The sequence below is a fragment of the Phyllostomus hastatus genome, unplaced genomic scaffold, assembly GCF_019186645.2.
Source record: "Phyllostomus hastatus isolate PE091 unplaced genomic scaffold, TTU_PhHast_1.1 phas_contig_348, whole genome shotgun sequence".
NCBI lineage: Eukaryota > Metazoa > Chordata > Mammalia > Chiroptera > Phyllostomidae > Phyllostomus > Phyllostomus hastatus.
The window spans coordinates 10,826,725-10,849,338 of NW_025333860.1; the positions used below are offsets into that span (position 1 = coordinate 10,826,725).

General features: G+C 38.5%; 1 protein-coding gene across 2 annotated transcripts; it reads right to left on the reverse strand.

Moving 5' to 3' along the window:
* Positions 1–1,410: 1,410 nt before the first annotated feature.
* Positions 1,411–22,052, reverse strand: LOC123820518 (E2F associated phosphoprotein). 2 transcript variants are annotated; one of them, XM_045841290.1, is made up of 6 exons: positions 21,883–22,052; positions 16,217–16,398; positions 14,442–14,537; positions 12,989–13,106; positions 8,158–8,268; positions 1,411–1,978 (listed from the first exon to the last, which is right to left on the reverse strand). In XM_045841290.1, the coding sequence occupies exons 1-6, from the start codon at positions 21,954–21,956 to the stop codon at positions 1,702–1,704; spliced, it is 858 nt and encodes a 285-aa protein (XP_045697246.1). In that variant the 5' UTR covers positions 21,957–22,052; the 3' UTR covers positions 1,411–1,701. The 2 variants fall into 2 exon arrangements, with proteins under 2 accessions (XP_045697246.1, XP_045697247.1); XM_045841291.1 differs by lacking the exon at positions 12,989–13,106 and having other exon boundaries at positions 1,842–1,978.
* Positions 22,053–22,614: the final 562 nt, after the last annotated feature.

Genomic DNA, 22,614 nt, shown 5'->3' on the forward strand with positions numbered 1-22,614 from the left:
GGTGTGGCTCAGTGGATTGAGTGCTGGCCTGTGAACCAAAGGGTGGCCAGTTTGATTCCCAGTCAAGGCCACATGCCTGGGTTCCAGGGTCAGGTCCCCAGTAGAAGGCACATGAGAGGCAACCACACATTGATGTTTCTCTCCCTTTTTCTCTCCCTTCCCCTCTCTAAAATAAATAAAATATTTTTAAATGTGTTTAGTCAGAGGCACTGATCTCTTTCCTTAAATTGTCAAGTAAAAAAACAACAGCCAACACAATAGTCATCTAGTGTGACGAAATCAAAATTACACCAATTTTTTTGTTGGATCATCTGAAAGTATTTTTTGGTATGACACAATTTCAGTAGTTTTTACGTACCATGAGATAAAAAAGGTTGAAAATTGCTCATGTGCTTAACAGAAAAAAAAAGAAATCTTCATTGCTGGCAACAGAAATTCTGGAATAGTAGACACAACACCCTGGCCGTGTGGCTCAGCTGGTTGGATGATGTCCTGCAAGCCAAAAGGTTGGGGATTCAATTCCTGGTCAAGGCACACGCCTGGCTTGCGGGTTCAGTCCTCGGTTGGGATGTGTGTGGAAAGCAGCTGATTGATGTTTTTCTCTCTCTTTCTCCCTCCCTTCTCCCTCCCTTCTCCTCTCTCTAGAATCAATAAAAGAAAACAAATTTTTATAGTAAACACAAGGGGCAGCAAGAGGATTTTTTTTTAAGATTTTATTTATTTTTAGAGAGGGAAGGGAGAGAGAGAGAGAGAGAGAAACATCAATGTGTGGTTGCTGGGGGTCATGGCCTGCAACCCAGGCATGTACCCTGACTGGGAATCGAACCTACGACACTTTTTGGTTCACAGCCCGCGTTCAATCCACTGAGCTACGCCAGCCAGGGCAGCAAGAGGATTTTTAAGTCTAAGGCTGGAGGGTGAGGTTGGTCCTCCTCGTTACAAATTTCTACTTCACTATGTTAATTCATTAAGTTTAATTTCTTTAATTGATTCTAGAGTACAGAGGAAGGGGTGAGGGGAAAGAGAGAGATATCAATTTGTTGTTCCACTTATTTATGCATTCATTGGTTGACTCTTGTATGTGCTCTGTGGGTCAAACCCACAATCTCCATGTATCCAGATGACACTCTAACCAACTGAGCCACCCAGCCAGGGCTGTTAAATTTAGAATATTAGTAAGTACAATCCTTTTAAGGAAAAACCTACATTAATTATTCAAGGCACCCAGCAATACAAACTCCATGTCACTGTAACAGTTGCTAAATATTGTCACTCCATCCTAGGGTGTAGAAGAGAAATAAAGATATTTCTTAGCAAAACCAACAGATAGAAGTCAGGAAACAGTTTCTAGCTTACTCAAACCAAGGGTATATCTTAAATTAAAAATAAAAATAACAATCTGAAACAGAGGTTACTTATAACTCCAGAACATTTTAATTCTAACGAGCTTTAATAAATAAAAAGCCCCAAGTTTCCAAATGTCCATCAAAAAGGGAATGAATTAGTCCCAACAGATCTGAGACTAATTTTTTCTAGAGAAGGGGGAGGGATGAAGGTTGGTAACCATTCTCTTACAAAAAGAATAAAACACTGCTTCTCCAACCACTCAGAATGTCACTTGATATGAATAGGCAAGAGGAAAATAACTATCCATATTTGCCTTATATACAGTACTGGGCAATTAAATGCCAACTTAGCTATTTAGGAATGGCTTGCTAAAACGTTGAAGAAGTGAAAGACTTCGTCCTTGTCGTAGACTGCCACTTCAGTGGAACATTCGGTGCACATAACCGGGTGATAGATTTCTTCCACTTCTGTCTCTGCCTGCTCTGCAGCATCCTCATGGTTAGACCTCATCTTCTTACGGCCTCGCTTTTTCTTCTTATTCTCTGGGGTTTTGTATCTTAGAACCTCCTCTTTGTTGACAGTACAATTCATCACAAACATTGCTCTATACTGAGTTTTGTATGATTCATGCCTAAAAGAAATAAAATGGAGAATGTGTGTTTATGTTCTATTTTAATAATTATCCACTTAGATAAAATTTGAGAACACCAAAAACTTACTGAAATACCAACCAAAGTAAAGACATGAGAACAAAATGGGAAATTTACAAAAATATTAAGGTTTTTTTAAAGATTTTATTTATTTTGAGAGAGAGGGTAAGGGAAGGAGAAAGAGAGGGAGAGAAATATCAATGCGTGCTTGACTCTCACGCACCCCCTACTGGGGACCTGGCCTGCAACCCAGGCATGTGACTGAGAATCGAACTGGCAACCCTTTCGTTCACAGGCCTGCGCTCATCCACTGAGCTACACCAGCCAGGGCTAGAGTTACTTTAAGAATAGGAAGAACTTTGCCCTGACTAGTGTGGCTCAGTTGGTTGGTTGTCGTCCCACAAAGCAAAAGGTCACTGGTTTGATTCCCAGTCAGGACACATGCCTGGGTTTCAGGCTTAGTCCCTAGTCAGGGCATATGCAAGAAGCAACAAATCAGTGTTTCTTCCTTGCATCAGTGTTTCTCTCCCTTTCTTTCTCCCTCCCTTGCCCTGTCAAAAAATAAATAAATAAATAAATAAATAAATATTTTTAAATAGTTAACGCTTCCTTTTTCTCCTCATGTGCTTAATATTTTCCTACTTCTTTCTCTACTTAGTGGGTTGCTTTACTTTATTTTCCTTTAAGCTTCATGTAACAGAAATATCTTTCTGGCTAAAAACAGTGAACTCCAGTTATGCCTTCATTAGTTCCAAATGTTGATCTCTACCATCACCACCACCACCAATAACTTAAGACTGTGCAAGCTGGTGCTTCTCCAGGCAAGACTATAAAATTTTGTTTATATTCCACTGTATTGGAATTCTGTATTAATATGGAATACAATTTTTACCAAGGAAAATTTCTACTGTTAGATCTGAAACAATTTCTTTTGAGTATAGGAACCCTGTAACATGGTTTAATTTGAAAGAAACAACTTAAGTATATTTTACTTTTTCTTCATTTCATACATATTCTAGGTGTCAATTTAGAGATAAAAAGTTTAAGCATTCATATGGGAAGTAGATAAATAAATTGTTGCAGGTCAGAAACCTCAAGCTAGCCAATAAGAATAAATTACATCAAGCTACTAACATATCCACCACTACATCATTTAGTTCCAGCTAACCTGATTCAAAACATGGACTAAGCTATGCATTTATAAGGCCACCAAAAAAGAAAAAGAAGAAAAAGGTAGAGAGGATATAGTCAACCCTCCATATCTACCAGTTTTGCATCCGCAGATTCAATCAATCACAGATAGAAAATGATATTTTTCAATCTGCACTCAGAAATCCATAATGCCAAGGGTCAAATATATGCACTGTTCTCTGCCATTCTGTAGTATAAGGGATGTGAGCATCCATGGATTTTGGTATCTGCTGCGGGGCAGGAGGTGGGGGACTGTCCTGGAACCAATTCCCCTCTGATACCAAGGGATAACTGTATTCAGATTAATAGAATGAAGAAAAAATAAAACATGATCATCTCCACTGATGCAGAAAAAGCAACTGAAAAAATTCAACATGCTTTCATGATAAAAACACCCAATAAACTAGGAATAGAAGAAAACTTCCTCAATACAATAATTTACTTACTGATTAAAGACTGAAAACTTTTCCTCTAAGATCAACAAAAAGACAAAAACGTCTACTTTCACCACTTCTATTAAACAGACTATTAGAAGTTCTAATCAAAACAATAAGGTAAGAAAAAGAAATAAAAGCCATCCAAATCAGAAAGGAAGGAGTAAAATTAGCCCTAGCTGGTGTGGCTCAGTTGGCTGGACCATCTTCCCATAAACCAAAAGGTCACAGGTTTTTGATTCCCTATCAGGGTCAGGGCACACAACCAGGCTGTGGATTCCATCCCCAGTCAGGCCCTTGACAGAGGCAACCAATGATTTTTGTCTCTCACATCATGTTTCTCTGCCTCTCTCTCACCTTCCCTTCCCTTCCCTTCTCTCCCAAATCAAAAAGCATGGTGAGGATAAGGAAGGAAGGAGGAAAGGAGGGAAGGAGTATGGAAAGGGAAGGAGGAGGAATGAAAAAAGGATGGAAAAAAGACAGGGGAGGGAAGGAAGGAAGAAAATTATTTTTGTTGACATGTAAGATGTGATCTTACATGTACACTGGGTTGGCCAGAAAGTTCACTTGGTTTTATTCTGTAAGATGGCTCTAATACCACTTGGTTGTCTTTAACTTCACTTGAAACAATTTTGTTAGACTGTATTGTGACAGCTGTCATATATCAGTGTGCATTTTTTAAAAATTACAGAAATTGGTGAATTTCTAAGTAACCACTTTAATATAGAAAATATGCAACATTTTCAGATTATGTTTTATTATTTCAAGAAAGGTAAAAATGAACTGAAACGCAAAAAAAAGATTTATATAGCGTGTGGAGAAGGTGCTGTGACTAATCAAATGTGTAAAAAGTGGTTTGCAAAGTTTCATACTAGAGACTTCTCTCTGTACAATGCTCCATGGTCAGGTAGACCAGTTGAAGTTGACAGCAATCAAATCAAGACATTAATTAAGAACAATCAACGTTATACCACGTGGGAGATAGCTGACATACTCAAAATATCCAAGTCAATAAAATTAACTGTTGAAAATGAAAAATCTATCTTTTATTTTATGGAAAAAAACATACAGACTTTTTGACCAACCCAATAGAAAACTCTAATGTTTACACAGAAAAATTATTAGCAGTAATAAACTAATTCAGCAGAGTTATAGGGTACGAAATGAACACACAAAAATCTGCTACACTTCTGTATACTGGCAAAGAACAACCCAAAAAGAATGTATAACAGAGATTACCAGAGGCTGGGGCAGTGGGGGTGAAGAATGAGGATTTATTGCCTAATAGATACAGAGGTTCTGTTTGGAATGACAAAACAGTTCTGGAAACAGACAGTGGTAATGGCTGCACAATACTGTGAATGTAGTGAATGTCACCAAATTGTACACCTAAAATGATTACAATACCAAAGGGTTGCCAGTTTGATTCCCAGTTAGGGAACATGCCTGGGTTGCAGGCCAGGTCCCCAGTGGGAGCCACATAGGAGGCAACCACACATTGATGTTTCTCTCCCTCTCTTTCTCCTTCCCTTCCCCTCTCTCTAAAAATAAATAAATAAATAAATAATTTAAATAAAATAAAATGATTACAATAGGAAACAAGATAAGAGTGCCCACTGTTACCACTCCTAACCAATATGGTACTAGAGATACAAGCCAGAGCAATCAGGCAAGAAAAAGAAATAAAAGTCATCCAAATTAAAAAGGAAGAAGTAAAATTATATGTTTGCAGATGATATAATCATGTATATATAAAACTCTCAAGACTCCACCAAAAACAATGTGACAATAAATGAATTCAGTAAAGTTGCAGGATATATAAATCAATACACAAAAATCTGTTGTTTCTATACACTATCTGAAAAAGAAATTAAGAAAACAATTCTGTTCATAGTAGCATCAACAATAAAATACTTAGGAATAAATTTAACCAAAGAGGTGAAAGACCTGTACACTGAAAACTATAATACACTGATGAAAAAAATTGAAAAGAAAAACCACCAAAAGATGGAATTATAATTATACCCTGTGTTCATGAATTGGAAGAATACTGTTAAAATGTCCATACTACCCAATGCCATCTACAGAGTCAATGCAATCTCCATCAAAATTCCAATGGCATTTTTCACAGTAATAGAAAAAAAAATCCTAAAATTTACATGGAACCACAAAAGATCCCAAATAGTCAAAACAATATTGAGAAAGAAGAACAAAGCTGGAGGCATCACAGTTCCCTGATTTCAAACTATAATACAAAGCTAGAGAGTATGGAAATGGCGAAAGAATAGACGTATACATCAAGAGAACAGAACTGAGCAAGAGCCCAGAAATAAACCCACAACACATAACTAATATTTGACAAAGGAGCCAAGAATATTTTATGTGGAAAAGATAGTCTCTTCAGTAAACAGTACTGGGAAAACTGGAGGTTCACATGCAAATGAATGAAACTGAACCCCTATCATATACCACTCACAAAAATTAATTTTAAGTGGATTAAAGACTTAAATGTAAAGCCTGAAACTGTAAAACTCCTAGAACAGGAGAAAAGCTCCTTGACATTGGTCTTGGAAATGTTTTCTGAATGTAACAGCAAAAGCACAAGAAACAAAAGCAAAAATAAACATGTGAGACATCAAACTTTCTAAAAAGCTTCTACTTGGCAAAGAAACCATCAAGGCACATGCCTGAATTGTGGGTTTGGTCCCCACTCAGGAAGCGTATAAGAGGCAACCGATCAATGTTTCTCTCCCTCTCTCTCTTCCTCCCTCCCCCCTCTCTAAAAGTAAATAAATAAAATCTTTTTTAAAAATAAAGTAATAAAATCACTATCTCAAGGAGATATCTGCATCCCCATCACAGTCAGGTAGGTGATCATGGTCAAAATTAAGTCATAAATCATGTTGATAAACTGTGCCCTTGATATGATCAAAATGACACTTCTGTGGTCTTCCCCAAAAAACCCTACTGCAACATTTATTTACAATAGCCAAGACATGGAAACAATCTAAGTATCCACCAATAGATTGAATGGAGATGAATGGATAAAAAAATCTGTTAAATATACACAATGGAATGCAGCCATCAAAAGCAAAAGAAAACCCTGCCATTTGTAACAACATAGATGAACCTTAAGGGCATTACGCAAAGTGAAATAAATCAGACACAGAAAGACAAACACTGTACGATTTCACTTATATGTGGAATCTAAAAAAACTGAACTCATAGAAACAGAGAACAGATTGGTGGGGAAGAGTGGATGAGTGAAAACATCAAAGGGTACAAACTTCCAGGTATAAGGTGAGCAAGTTCTGGAAATGTAACATACAGCATGATGACTATAGTTAACAATACTGTACTGCGTACTTGAAAGTATTAAATAGCTAAGAGGTAGATCTTAAGTTCTTACCAAAAAAAAAAAAAAAAAAGTAATTATGTGAGGTAATGGATATGTTAACTAACCTTATTGTAATAATTTTGTAATATATTCATATATCAAAGGACATTATACACCTCAAACTTACACAATGTTAATCATATCTCATTAGTCAAAAAAGCTGAGAAAAAATTTTACATTAAAAAAATTTTTAATAGTTTAGTTGACAATAAATTGAATAGTCAAATGAAGTATTCTTCAACAGCAAATTTTTATAATGGTTAAAATAGAAAATTTTGTTAGACGTATTTTATCACAATCAAAAAAATATATACTTGAGGGATATCATTCCACAATATAGTTTCACTGAATCCTTGTCACTACTGGCAAGTGCTTTAAACTACTTGTGAAAGAATCTACGTATAAACAAAATTATTTATATAAAGATCGGCTGATCTTTATATAAATAAAGATAGCACCATAAATAATGGTAGCACCAAGAATATATGAGAACAGAAACTTATCAGAATTCTTAAGTACCTCAAAAATCTACTTCTGACTTTTAAAAAGGCCCGCCAAGGCCCTGGCTGGGTTGGTTACAGTGCCATTCTGATACTCTAAGGTTGTGGGTTCGATCTCTGATCAGGGCACATTCAAGAACCAACCAATGCATCAATAAGTAGAACAACAAATCAATGTTTCTCTCTCTCTTTCTAAAAAAAATCAATAAATTTTTTAAAAAGAGAAATCTGTTTATAAATAAATAAATAAATAAATAAATAAATAAATAAATAAATAAGCAAGCAAGCCTACCAAGCCCTGACCAGTGTGGCTTGGTTGGTTGGAGTTGGTTGGTCATGGAGTGTCATGACCAAAGGGTCATGAGTTCGATTCCTGGTTGACACACATAGCTGGGTTGCAAGTGCGGTCCCCAGTCAGGGCATGTATCCCCATTCAGGGTATGTACAAGAAGGCAACCAGTCAATGTTTCTCTCTCACATCGATGTTTTCTCTCTCTCTCTCTCTCTCTCTCTCTCTCTCTCTCTCTCAAAGCAAGGAAAAATGTCCTCAGGGGAGAATTTTGGGGAAAAAAAGCCCACCAAGTTGGTTATTTTTTATTGTTTTATGTGTATGTGTATATTGTTACCCTTTATGTTACCTTTGGCAATCTAGACACAATGTGGTCATGCAGGCAGGGCAATTCAAGACAGCATCACTATTTGGAACAGGCTGTTGCTGACGTGCCCTATGTCTTCCAAAACCATGGTAGCTAAAACAGAAAAAGAAAGTGAGGGGGAGACACATTAAAGCCAAATCTTGATTTCTCATGCTATTCTCCAATAAAAGTAATCAGTAATCCTTAGAAAAATGGTTGACTCTAGAAATGGGACATACAAGATGAACCTGGAGCATCTTGTGGTGCCAGAAAGTAAAGATGTGCTGAGAAAAAAAAAACAAACAATGAAGTAGGTATGTCAAACAGGCACAGAAGCCAAACAAATGTGTCCTCAATGGCCAAAGCTAAAACAATCAGAACAACAAAATAAAGTAGGATTGTATTATAATCCAAAGTATAAATACTCATGAGTCCATGCTGATACAAATGACTGAGCAAATAAATGGGGGAGAACAGACAAATCTCCTGTACAGAAGAATTAGAAATAATTTATGAAGAATATTCTCCCTCAAAACTTCCCACTCCTTAAGTCTGGGCTGTATATAGTGACTTCCTTCCAAAAAGTATAGTATGAAAAGAAGGGGAAAGGGTAACTTTATAGAAGAGAAACCTGACCAACATGACCTCACCAAGGTGACAAAAGTCAACCAATACTTACAGTCAAATTATGTTAATGCCCTTGATACAATGTGATAAAAATGTCACTGTGCCTCTCTTTGGTCTTCCTCCCAAAAACCAATAATCCCTGTCTAATTATGACAGAAACATCAGACAATTGCAATTAATGAAGCCTCCCATGATACACAGCCATGTACCACATAACAATGTTTCAGTCAATGACAGAACACGTATACAATGTGTTCCACAGATTATAATGGAGCTGACAAATTCCTATCACCTAGTGACACTGTAGCCATGGCTACATCACAGAGCACAATGTATTACTCAGGAGTTTGTAGTCATGCTGCTGTAAACAAACCCATTGTGTTGACAGTCATATAAACATATAGTGCATGCAATTATGTACAGTACATAATACTTGATAATAATAAGTAGCTATGTTACTGGGTTATGTATTTACTATATATTTTTATCAGTATTTTCAAGTTGTTCTTTCTACTTATAAAAATACAATGCTGTAAAACAGTGTACTGTGTTATGTTGGCAACAGCTTTATACATTTTGTGTTTACCAAGTCTTTTCTTTTTTATTTTTTTATTAAATTTATTGGGGTGACATTGGTTAGTAAAATTATATAGGTTTACAAGTGTACAATCCATGATACATCATCTGTATACTGCATTGTGTGCCCACTACCCAAAGTCAAATCTTCTTCTGTCACAATATATTTGATCTCTGCCCTGACTGGTTTCGCTCAGTGAGTTGGACGTCACCCTGTAAACCAAAAGGTCACAAAAGGTCACCAGTTCTATTCCCAATCAGGGCACATGCCTGGATTGCGGGTTTTGGTCCCCAGCTGGGGGCATGCTAGAGGCAACCAATCAATGCTTCTCTTACACATCAATGTTTCTCTCCCTTCCCCTCTCTCTAAAAATAAATAAAGAAAATCTTTAAAAATATATACGTATTTGACCATCTTTACCCATCCCTCTGGTAATCACCATACTGTCTATGCCTATGGGTTTTTGTTTGTTTGTCTTGTTTGTTCATTTGTTTCATGCTTACCAAGTCTCTTGATAGTATCATTTTCTCTTGTGCTTGATATAATGTCACGTTGTTTTGCACATTTAGTGTAGCCTAAGTGTACAGTGTTTATATAGTGTACAGGAATGTTCTAGGCCTTCACATTCACTCACCAGGCTCTCTCTGACTCTCCCAGAGCAACTTCCAGTCTTGCAAGCTCCTTTCATGTGTAATAAGTGCCTATACAAGTGTACCATTTTATCTTTTATACTGTATTTTACTGTAACTTTTCTATGTTTAAATATGTTTAGCTACACAAATATTTACATTGTGTTTTAACTATCTACAGTATTCAGTACAGTAACATGCTGTACATGTTTGTAACCACTACACTCTATAGCCTAAGTGTACAGAAGGTTATGTATTATTTAGGTTTGTGTAAGTGCATTTTATGACGTTCACATACGACAAAAATCACCTAATAACGCATTTCTCAGAATGTATCTCTGTCATTAAGTGGCACATAACTATACTTGACCATTGCTCCTCAAAACTGTTAAGGTCATCAAAACCAACGAAAGTCAGCCCTGACCAGTGTGGTTCAGTTGTTTGGATGCTGTCCAGCAAAGCAAAAGATCGCAGGTTCAATTTCCAGTCAGGACATGTGCCTGGGTTGTGGGCCAGGTCCCCAGTAGGGGGTATGCATGATGCAACCACACATTGACGTTTCTCTCCCTTTCTCCCTCTTTCTCCCTCCCTTCCCCCTCTCTAAAAATAAATAAAATCTTTAAAAAAAAAAGAAACTCTCTATATTATGAGTTCAATTTTTCTGTAAATCTAAAACTATTCTAAAAAGCAAAGTCTATTAATTTTAAAAAACACAGTAAAGCTACATTTAAAAAGAAGCAAGTAAGCTCTAAGTGCCTAAGGATTTTTGTCTGTTTTGTTCCCTGTTGTATTTCAAGAGTCAAGAACATTGTCTGGCTAACAGTAAGTACTCAATAAATATTTGCTGACTGAAAGAATAAAGCATGGATCTACTTATCAAGGCACTAAAGTACAAAAGTCTATATTCTTTTATTTTATTTACTTGAGAGAGAGGGGAAAGGAGGGAGAAAGAGAAGGAGAGAAACATCAATGTGTGACAGAAACATGGATCCGTTACCTCTCACCCTCCCCCAACTGGGGAGGTCACCCACAACCCAGGCATGTGCCCTGACTGGAAATTGAACCAGCGACCTTTCAGTTCACGGGCCAGCACTCAATCCACTGAGCCACACCAGCCAGGGCTAAAGGATATATTCTTAAAAGGGGCTTATGGTAAACTCCTGAAAAGTGAACAACAAAAGGCAAGTAGCTCAGTTGGTTAGAGCACTGTCCCAAAACGCCAAGGTCGTGGGTTGGATCACCAGTCAGGGCACTTACAAGAATCAACCAATGAATGCATCAGTAAGTGGAACAACAAATCAGTGTTTCTCTGTTTCTCTCTTTCTCTCAAATCAAGAAATAAATAAATAAATTTTAAAGCAAATCCTTTAATATTAACTTCCTAAACTTTTAAAATGTTTATGGGGAAAAATACTGAAAACATGTGGTATATATTTTATTCTTTTTTGTGTGTATTTTTTCAATTACCATTTATCCTCCTTATACCCTTTTCCACCTCCCCCCATTTTATTCTTCAAAGTTTAGCAAATTTCAAAACACAAACCTCAAGAAAGTAACTTTTTCATTCAATAGACACTTACTAAGTGCCAATTTAACAATGTGCAAGATGCTTGGGATACAAGCATTGAACAAGAACACTTCCCTCATGGTGCTTACAATTCAGGGAATTCATTATTTGAAAGTGGTTTCCATGGTCTTAAAAAGCAACTACCACTTAATGCAGGAATGTCAATGAGTCAGAAAATGTTATTTCTTCTAAAAATTATGTAACAATGAAAATATATTCTATCTTTCTTCACTGACAAATTCTGTCACCAGAATCAGGAGCTAGACTGTAAACTCCTTGACTATATATCTCTCATAGCACTTAAAATGTTCATTTCACACTGTGACCCTGGGCTGGTATAGCTCAGTGGATTGAGCGCAGGCCTGCAAACCAAAGGGCTCCTGGTTCCATTCCCAATCAGGGCACGTGCATGGGTTGCAGGCCAAGTCTCCAGTAGGGGGCATGTAAGAGGCAACCACACATTGATGTTTCCCTCCTCTTTCTCCTTCCCTTCCCCTCTCTCTAAAAACAAATAAATAAAATCTTTAAAAATTACAAATCCCATGCATATTCTTTTTTAAAAAACTGGTTTTTTAAATGTTCATTTCACACTGTGGGTGATCAAAAAATATTCATTAAATAAATATAAGAGATAGGTGGATGAAATGGTGTACATGGGTGAAACAAAGAGGAAAAAAGGACAAAGTGGGAGAATAAAGGCTGAAAGGCGGTGTATAAAGACCCACACAACATCAAAATACATCTGGACTTGAAAAATACAGATTCCTGGATCCCACCTTACCTGAATCAAAACCTCCTAGAGTACAACTCAAGGGTTTGCATTTCATTCTTCCCAAGTGACTATGAAGCACAGCCAGCTTAAGGAAGTACAATTTAATAGTGGCAAGTTGCCCAGTTTTTACTTTTTTAACGTACCAGCCTTTATAAAATCAAATATGCAAATGAGTACAGAGTTTTCTCTTGGGATGATGAAAATGGTTTGAAATTAAATAGAAGTGTGAATATAATAATTGGCACTAAATTGTTCACATTTAAATGGTTAGTTTTATATGGAATTTCACCTCAATGTTTAAAAATCCAATTTGTACACAGTTAAAAAGAACAATTTAAATGTAAAACATAACACCCACTCTTCCTCTGCATGAACTCTTAATCTCCAACTAGTTTTAAATTGTGTCTATTTTTTTTAATGCAGCTTTGGTTCTTGAATGAAGAGACTGACTACAACAGTTGGAACTCAAAAGTTTTTAAAAGATCAATTGTCTGAATGAAATGTGCTTTATTTTCAAAATAAAGTACTCAGCAGTTTTTCCTCAAACCTGTTTATGTATGTCTGTACAAACATATACACATGCATTCAAAATGTGAATGTGGTGAAAATCGTCTTTTAATCGTTTTCTCTAAAGATTCTAAATATTAAATTTAAATTCTTACCCTCTTCTCCGTGCATCAACCCAGGCCTGATCTCTGTTATCTTTTTCAGGGTCATATAGTAATTCATCATTTGTTGGAATCCTGTGTTGTTTCTTCTTTTTTTTCTTGGTCACATGAGCTAATTTTAAAAATGTTAAGGATATGGCTAAGTGTCATGCCTGAAGTTCACACTTTTTTTAATACAGAACTAAAATCCAATTTCCTAAGCTACATACTTTTTTTATATTCCTTTAAAAATATTTTAACTATTCCTCCAAGTATACTTCTTGTCCAATTAACAATAAAATGGGTTAAAATGAAGAAGACCAAAGTGGCAAAACTTTTTTTCACCAAAAACTGGTATCTCAAGAGTTTACATAATGAAATTCAGAGTCCAAACTGAAAGCAAGCTAAGAAGAGAAACTATGCTTGATATCTAAAGTCTCCACAAGTTCCCATATATGAAATGCTACTGAAATCAGAAGAAAATGTTTCAAAAATGAATGAAAAAAAGAACTATGGTCATCGCCCTGACTAGGTTGGCTCAATGGGTTGAACATCATCCAGCAAACCAAAAGGTCACAGGATGAATTCCAGGACAGGGCACATGCCTGGGTTGTGGGCCAGGTCCTCACTTGGGGGGGAGTGTGAGAGGCAACCAATTGATGTTTCTCTGGCACGTTGATGTTTCTCTCCCTCTCTTTCTTTCCTCCCTCTCCCTCCCTCCAAAAATAAGTAAATAAAATCTTTAAAAAAAGAAAAAAACCTATGGTCATCCCTATACACTAGACTTTTAAAATGTACTTGAACTGGTGAATATTTAATAATATATAAAATATAAAATTATTTCTTTACCATATAAACTTGTTATTTGTGTATCCCAGTGTAATAACTGATATAATTAAATTAGTTTTAGGCTTTGTCAACATGTTCAACTTTGCTCAGATTTTGTATTAAATCAATTCCAAAGAATAGAGGGGCTTATTTTTTTTAAAAAAGCAAGAAGTAAGGGCAAATTCTGCAAGGGGTAAAAGTATAGAAACTATCTGCAGGTGTGACAGCAAATGTTGCTGTGCAAAGGAATCTGAAGGAAGAGGTGGGCCAAGTGCCCAGCCCAGAGGAGATAGGTACTGAGTCAGGACATACTCTCCCTCTCTCCAGTTGTGCCTATGCAGTGCCATTGCTGGTCCCATGTCCTCACATGTATGCATTCCCGTCTGTTCTGTTACTTTTCTTGTAGTAAAATTGGTATACAAGGTCATATATACTTCAGGTGTACAACACTATAATTCATTCAATATTTTTATAAACATCTGTTCTTATTCATTGGTCCTGCTTTTGTTTTCACATCAACAGAATGCAATTTCTTTTCTAAAAAAATCAAACATAGAGGAAAAACCTAATACCAAGTAACTCCTAGGTAAACTTTTTTTCATAAAATATAACTCCTAAGCCTGGTAAACATTTTATTTACCTGCTTTGTCTTCATCCTCAGAATCAGAATCAAAGTATATATCATCATAGTACTTTGTCAGAGCTGTTCCAACTTTCCCATTTCCTGAGGAAGACCCTGTTCAAACCACAAGGGAAGTTTATACAGACTAAACCATATATAACTGAGAAGAAAAAAATCTCCATATATTCTTCCATCTCTTCAAAGTAATTTTGACTGATTCCCAATCACATTCAGATAGAAAAATACTTTCATATTAATAACTTACTGGATTGGTGCCCTATGCAATTACAGAGAACTGCCCCTACTTGACTAAATGTTCCAAGTCATGCCCTGGCTGGTGTGGCTCAATTGGCCGGAGTATTGTCCTCTAACCAAAAGGTTGCGGGTTCAATTCCTGGTCAGGGCACGTGCCTAGGTTGTGAGTTCAATCCCCAGTCAGGGAGCGTATGATCTCTGGTACAGGCACACATTAAGAGGCAATGACTGATGCTTCTCTCTTCCATCAATGTTTCTCCTTCCCATCCTCTCTCTCTAAAAACAGCAATGAAAAATTTTCTCAAGTGAGGATTTAAAACAATAATAGTCCAAAATATGACATTATTTTTCTCTCTCTTCCCACAAATCTAATTAAATAAAATAGCCATATTTTCAGGTTACCAATATTTACATCTCTACCTTTCAGCCATGCCATATACTGTGGAGAATGTGCAATAAACATCTTGTTTTAAAGGGATTTTAGGGGAAAGAGGATAAGAGCTCCACAGAGGCAGAAGAATGACTCAAGAGCTCATTTGTGCCCAATGCCATGATCTTACCTATACTTATGTCACATGCCTGCACCGCTAATTTTTCTTCTTCATTAAAACCCACTTTTGCACCCTGGCTGGTGTTGCTCAGTGGGTTGAGCATAGACTACAAACTAAAAGATCAGGGTGCATACCAGGGTGGCGGTCCAGGTCCCCACTCAGGGACATTCGAGAGACAAATGATCAATGTTTCTCTCACAACATTGATGATTTTTGTTTGTTTGTTTAAATATTTATTTATTTTTAGAGAAACAGAGGGAGAGAAACATCAATGCATGATTGCCTCTTGTGCACCCCCCAGCTGGGGACCTGGCCCACAACCCAGGCATGTGCCCTGAGTGGGAATTGAACCAGCGACCCTTTGGTCCGTAGGCCGGTGCCCAACCCACTGAGCCACACCAGCCAGGGCATAACATTGATGTTTATCTCCCTCTTTTTCCCTCTTTCTCCCTCCCTCTCCCTCTCTCTAAAAAATTTTTTTAAAAAAACCTACTTTTGCTTATTTTATTATCATCATATATGGTTTGATTCTTAACAATTAATACATAGCATATCAACATGGAAACCAATGCTGAGGAGTCCTACTATCATGAACCAGTTTCTGAGTGAGGTACATTTTACATAAAGACCAAGTATCAAAATGAAGTATGTTTCATTACTTACTAAAACAAGGCAGGAATTTATGCAGACACATCATTCAACCTGCCATATAAGTGCTACATAACCCTAAAAATACTTCTATAGGATTGTCTGTTTTGTTGTTGTTGCTAATCCTGGGATAAAAATTACAAAAGGAAATCATGTAAGTAAACAGTACTAAATAACCTCCAACAACACAGGAAATTTCACTAGTCATCAAAGGAAACTATACTCAGGTTGCCCAATACATTTATTCATTCACTCAATAAATATTTGTTGAGTACCCTGAAGGTGCTGGGGACCAAAAGAGCACAAATATGGTTCTTGCCCATATGGAGCTTAGTGTACCTGTATCCAGGGAGGATAATTTGTCCTCCATTGTTTTTATAGTGGAATTTAATTCAGCTTCCATTTCTTTTTCAAATTCATCTTCGCTAGATGATTCACTTTCTCCAGTAAGACATTCTCTGATGAGTTTTCGTTTTTGGTCAGGAGTTCCATGTAAAAGCACATCCACTTCATCTTCAGAACTAATATATATTTGAAGCATAAAGAATATGATCATTAAAGAATTGAAATAACTTACAACCCCCTTTATCTCACTGCCCAACAATTTTAAGTTTTATAAGGTTGCATTAGATTTATCTGGCATATTAGAGAGCTACTTTCACTTAGATGAACCATTTCTGCATATTTCCAAATATACTTTTTAATATCTGTATAACATTTCTTCTTGTAAATACTGTACATTTATTTCTAGCTCTTTGAAATTAAACACTACAATGAACATCTCTGTACATGTCAATTTTTTATTTCCTCAGACTAAATGTCTAAAATTAGATATAAACCTCTTTCTGACTTCTTGAATTACCACACCTCTTTCCAGAAGTACTGCACCAATTCATAATTCCATCAGCAATGAAAAGTTTACTCCACAGAACTAGGAGTTTTCTAAAACTCTGGACACTTAAATAAAACCTAAAAATATATTGTTGGGAATCATCCTGCCTGGTTTCAGGGACTGTAGCCTCATTAACAAACAATAAGGGTCCCACAGCTAGAGCTGAGTGAAAAGGCCTTGGGAACATGAGCCACTAAGGAAACAGAATACTTCCTCCTGGCAGGAGCACAGCCCCTGCCTCACTCACTTCCCCCTGCTTGGCCTGGGCGGGTGACAGGTTAGCCAACGACCAGTAAGACCCCAAGGGAGGGATGACCTAAGACACAGTCGCACAGTCCCAATGGGCCATCAGGGAAGGACTTAGGGGTCTTCAGAGAAGGGGCAGAAAGACCTTCACCCCTTGGCTTTGTCATAACCTGAGTCCTCAGTCTTTCTTTAAAAGTCTCCTAGTCTCTTGGCTGCTTTGCTCTCCCTGCCTGACTCAGCCTGGGAACTATGCCAGAGGCAGCTGCGACCTTGTACTGGAACAGATGGCTCCCTGGGCAAATCTGGCCACAGAAAGAATATACATTGTTTCCTTCGAAGTTTGCTCTGCCCTGTTGCTATGAAACAGACACTTGAGCTAAAGCCAACCTTGATCTGAGACAATCCCTGTGTTTCTTCAACTATTATCTGTAAATCATGTCAGTAGCATTTTGAGCATTGGTTGATGAGCTTTATGTGCATACTCTGTATCTCTGTGTGAGCTGAACTCAATAAAAACACAGGGAAGAAGGTGTTCAGGACCTTTCTCCTTTGAGGGACTGGTCACCTTTGCTCCAAAAGCAGATCACACGTTGGGCATTTTAATTCTCATCTGTAATGACCTGGAAGAGTTCTGCTGGAGGCATACCCCCCATCAATATATAACTAATATATCCACATAAAACGTTAACAGGTAGTAATTAAACATTACAATTTAAAAGGCACAGTGCTACAGAGAACTATAAAGACAGAGAAAGCTAAATTATATATCTAAATTCTCCAGAGCAATTTCTGCCAATTTACTTGGCCTGCTGTGCCTGGATTTCCTCATCAATAACAGTATGACAAAATTACACCAAATATCAGCAGGAATATCTGAAATGCCTAAGACATTCCTAATACAATCAATAGTACATAAGTAATACTCAATTACTCATGGTCTGATATAGTTACAGACTACTCTTGGTTTTAGTTTCTCTATTTTTGTCTTCTAGAACCTCCAGCAGAAGGGAAATCAGAAAAACCCAATTCACAACAATCAAAAATCAGTTTTGCTAATGATAGAGGCTTCTCCTTCCAAGAAATTTCCCATATGACATTCTTCATCCTGACCAGCGCACTTCCTCTTTCTTCATCATCACTCTATTTACTCAGGTCCCCTTAAATTTACACCATATTCTAAGGATCTCCAGGCCTCCAAACTCTTCTTTTTCATTCCACCCTTAACCCTGCTGCCAGAATGTTATTCCTAAAAAACTCTCATCTCACCACTACCCTGCTCTGAAAGAAACTGTCCATGGCCAAACCTCTGAGCACAACATTCAAAAGAGCTTTCTACAGTTTAGTTTCAGCTTATCCTTTCAACCTTGAACTATCTCAGTGGTCTTCAACTTAGGGCAATTTTGCCCCCCAGGAATCATTTAGCATACCTGGAGACATTTATGATTGTCATAACTGAAGACTAGAGGAGGAGCTATTGGCATCTACAGCCTACAATGCATAGGACAGCCCCCCTCGGCAGAGAAATATCTGACATAAGATGTCAATGCTGCAGAGGTTGAGAAACTCTCTGATCTATTCTATATTCCAGTGTTTCTGAAGTGTGGGGTGTAGGAGACTATTTTAAGGAGTAGCAGAATAGATGACAGCCCATTAAATAACAGTGAAGCTATTGATACTGGAAATGTAAATTGGTGCCATGGAAAACAGCTTTGGCAGTTCCTTAAAATAAAACTAGTATGCAATTACCATACAAACTAGCAACTGAACTCCTGAGCATTTATCCCAGAGAAATAAAAATGTACAGGCACACAAAAACCTATACATGAACGTTTATAGCAGTTTTATTCACAACAGTCAAAAATGGAAACCACCAGATGCCCTTCAACGAGTGAATGGTTAAATGCAAAATATCACTCAGCAATAAGGAAAATATGAACTACTGATACCTATGACAATGGGAATATATCTCCAGGGAACTATGCTGAGTGAAAAATACCAATTCCTTTCCCTAGTTGGTGTGGCTCAGTGAATTGACTGCTGGCCTATGAACTAAAGGGTCGCGGGTTCCATACCTAATCAGGGCACATGCCTGGGTTCCAAGCCAGGTCCCCAGTAGGAGGTACATGAGAGGCAACCACAAATTGATGTCTCTCTCCCTCTTTTTCTCCCTCCCTTCCTCACTCTCTAAAAATAAAGAAATAAGCCCTGACTGATGTGGTTCAGGGAATTGGGTATCGTTCTGTGAACTAAAAATAAATTAACAACAAAAAAGCCAATCTCAAAAGGTTATAAACCACAGGATTCCAGTTACCTATTTTCTGAATACGACAAAATTATAGAAATGGAGAATAGACTAGTGGTTATCAGAGGATAAGTAGAGCATGTGGGCAGGAAGTGGGGAATATAAGGGTTCCTTGTGCTGATGAAATGTTCTGTAACTTGATTGTATTAATGTCAATATCCCAGTTATGATATCATACTAGTTTTTCAATATGTTAACACTGGAGGAAACTGAGTAAAAGGGACATATCTGGGTTTTTTTAAACATTTTATTTATATATTTTTAGAGAGAGGGGAGGGGAAGGAGAGAGGGAAAGGGAGAGAAACATCAATGTGTGAGAGATACATCGATCAGTTGTCTCTCACTCGTCCCCAACTAGGGACCTGGCCAGCAACCCAGGCATGTGCCCTGACTGGAAATTGAACCAGTGACCTTTCAGTTCACATGCCAGCACTCAATCCACTGAGCCACACCAGCCAGGGCTCTCTGTACTATTTCTTACAACTGCATGTGAATCAATGTCAAAATTTTAAAAAATAATTCAAAAAAATTAAATCACAAGGCAAGAGAGTTATTTCTCAAATTTTCTTCAGTTGTGATTATTTCTAAAGAGTCTCAGCATTTAGCATTGCTGGGCAGGGAAATAAATATATCATAGGCCCTGCATATTCTTGTTGAGTTCACCAAGGTTGCAAGGTTCTCAACACTCTTTACCTAGGCCATTTCTCAGGGTTGTGTTTGCAGTAAAAAAACCTTGATGGATGAGGTAATGTACCTTTCCAGAACAAAGAGAAGGCTTATCTACCGCCTGCTGCAAAAGAGGTGGATTCTCCAAGCTCAAGTGGTCCTCCAAAAGCATGTCAACCCACTGAAAGTGTAGCATCCATCTGGGTCTCTCTCTGAGTAACCAACTATAGAAGTTGGGAAGAGGGATCAATACAAACATAATGCTCCTGCTACCTCCTGTGCTGTGAGTTTTCTGTAATCTGGGAGTCTCAGATCTTCTACCAGCTTCCATAAAATAGTAACAGCCTATAAAATATTAGCATATTAAGTGGGGTAAAATCAAATCCTAACAGACACCCCTTACCTCTCTAACATCAATCCCCCTTTTTAAAACAACAAGCATTAGATTCAGAGCCTTGGCCAGGCAAGTTGTCCTAAAGCATTGTTTTGTTTTCACAGCATTTATCTTTTATTACGTTACTACTGACAACTTCAAAGGGATTATAAAGCTTTCTTTAAGACACTTAACTACAACCCTGACCAGTATCACTGAGCTGGTTGGGCATCCACCAGCAAAACCAAAGGTCACCAGTTTGATTCCCAAGCAGGGTGCATGCCTCGGTTGCAGGCCTGGTCCCCAGTTGGGGCACATGCAACAGGCAACAGATGGATGTGTCTCTTACATATTGATGTTTCTCTCCTTTCCCCCGCTACCTTCTCCTCGCTCTAAAAATAAGTAAACAAAACAAAGCCTTTAAAAAAAAGATACTTAACTACAAAAATGTAAACTGACTTAAAGATTAAATAACACAGATGAATATGGTGATAGTAGTGGCAGAATATAAATGCCCAGGAAACACTTCTATATTCCAATCAAACCAAATTACTAATCGAAACCTACAATATACCTTTCACAAACCTGACCCATTAACTGAAACTCTTTCACAGGGACTTTTGGAAGCCATCTTCACTCCCCACAACAGAAATCTTCTCTGCAACCTGATCTCCTATGCCTACAACTCCTCCCCAGGATAATGCAAGGAAATACTGTGATTAAACGTAGGACAGTTTTACAGAAAGCTCAATCGGACGGAATGTTGTAAAGCTTACAAGTAGGATCTGACGGCTTTAAAAATGGCTAAATGTGACTAGAAATCTCTTGCCAACATAATTGCAAGTTTCTCTCAGGTAGGATTAAGCCCTTCCTTTTGAAAATTCCCACGGAACTTCACCTGTGCGTATCTCAGGTCACCGTTGTCTACAATGCTTCAGAGATACGTACTTATTTCCAAGATATATACCTTTCGAGGTATATATCTTATTTCCCCAACCATTCTGTAAGCCTGAAGAAGGCAAAAATTTTATGACTGACTTCTGTGGCCCACAGCAAGCATAGAAAAGGTGCTCCAAAAAAGTCTGTTAAATATCCCCTTCTTTCTGTTTATGGCACATTAGTCTTCTAGGTCATCGCTTCACACCAAGTCCCATGAGTCTTACAACACACTTATGATACAGTTATCGTATCTCCTGTTGAGAGATGAGAAACCGAGGATAAGCGACTTGGCTTGGGTCACACTCTTAGTAAGTTGCAGAGGCAGGATTCGGTCGTACGGCTTTGCAAGGCTCGCGTGTGATTCCAGAACAGCCCCCTTCCCCGCGCCGGTGTGGGCCCCACCTCCCCCGTGGCTGCGAGACCTCACCGAGACTCCCCTCGGCGTCCCACAGGCGACAATGGAGCGCAACGGGGGCCGGACCCACTGGGCCTAGGGTCCACGCAGGCCGGACAGGCACAGCGAAGGGAGAAGGCTGAGGCCAGGCCGCGGCCGGAAGCCGCGGGGGCGGGGGCGCGCAGGGGCCCACCTGCTCAAAGCCGGCTCCTCATCGCTAGGCTCTTCAACTGTGTATGGGTCATAGTCATCTTGGAGCCGGTTCATGGTGGCCTGGACCCTCCGACGCCGTCCACAGGCGTCCGCCCAGTATCTACTTCCTCCGCTGGTCCCTTCACTAAAGTTTACGGTTTCCTCTTCCGCTCGCACTTCCGCGCCCCGCCCCTGCGCGCCTGCGCACACTATCCCTGCGAGGGGGCGGGGAGCTGGGTTGTATTTAGCCACAGACCGCCGCTGATTCTGCTTCCCTGGAAACAGCTACTTTCACACTGGATATAATAGTCGAAACCTTCCTAAGTGGAGATCTGTGAGCTGAACAATCCACGTACAGTGTCTCATTTTGTGACGTAAAAAGCAGAAATCTAGATGTTGAAGGGCATGCAGCCTGTAGGTTCTCAGACACGGGCACCCGACCGTCCCTCCAACCCCGTCGCCTCAAGGCGCGCGGCTGCCTCTCCTTCACAGTATTCACTCCTCAGTCTTAAAGCGGCCCTGACCTTTTGCCAAAAAATTGCTCGACTGTCACCAGTTACTTCTGAATTACCTTTTTAGACCTCTTTCCTCTCAGTTTCAACCTTTGCTCAGCCCGTATCCAATTTCGCTCGATACTTGAGCTGAGGCAGATGACAGACAGCCTCATGATTGTGACACCATCTCTCCCCTGTTTCTGTGCCAGCCTATACTCAAGTTCCTCCTTGCGGACAAC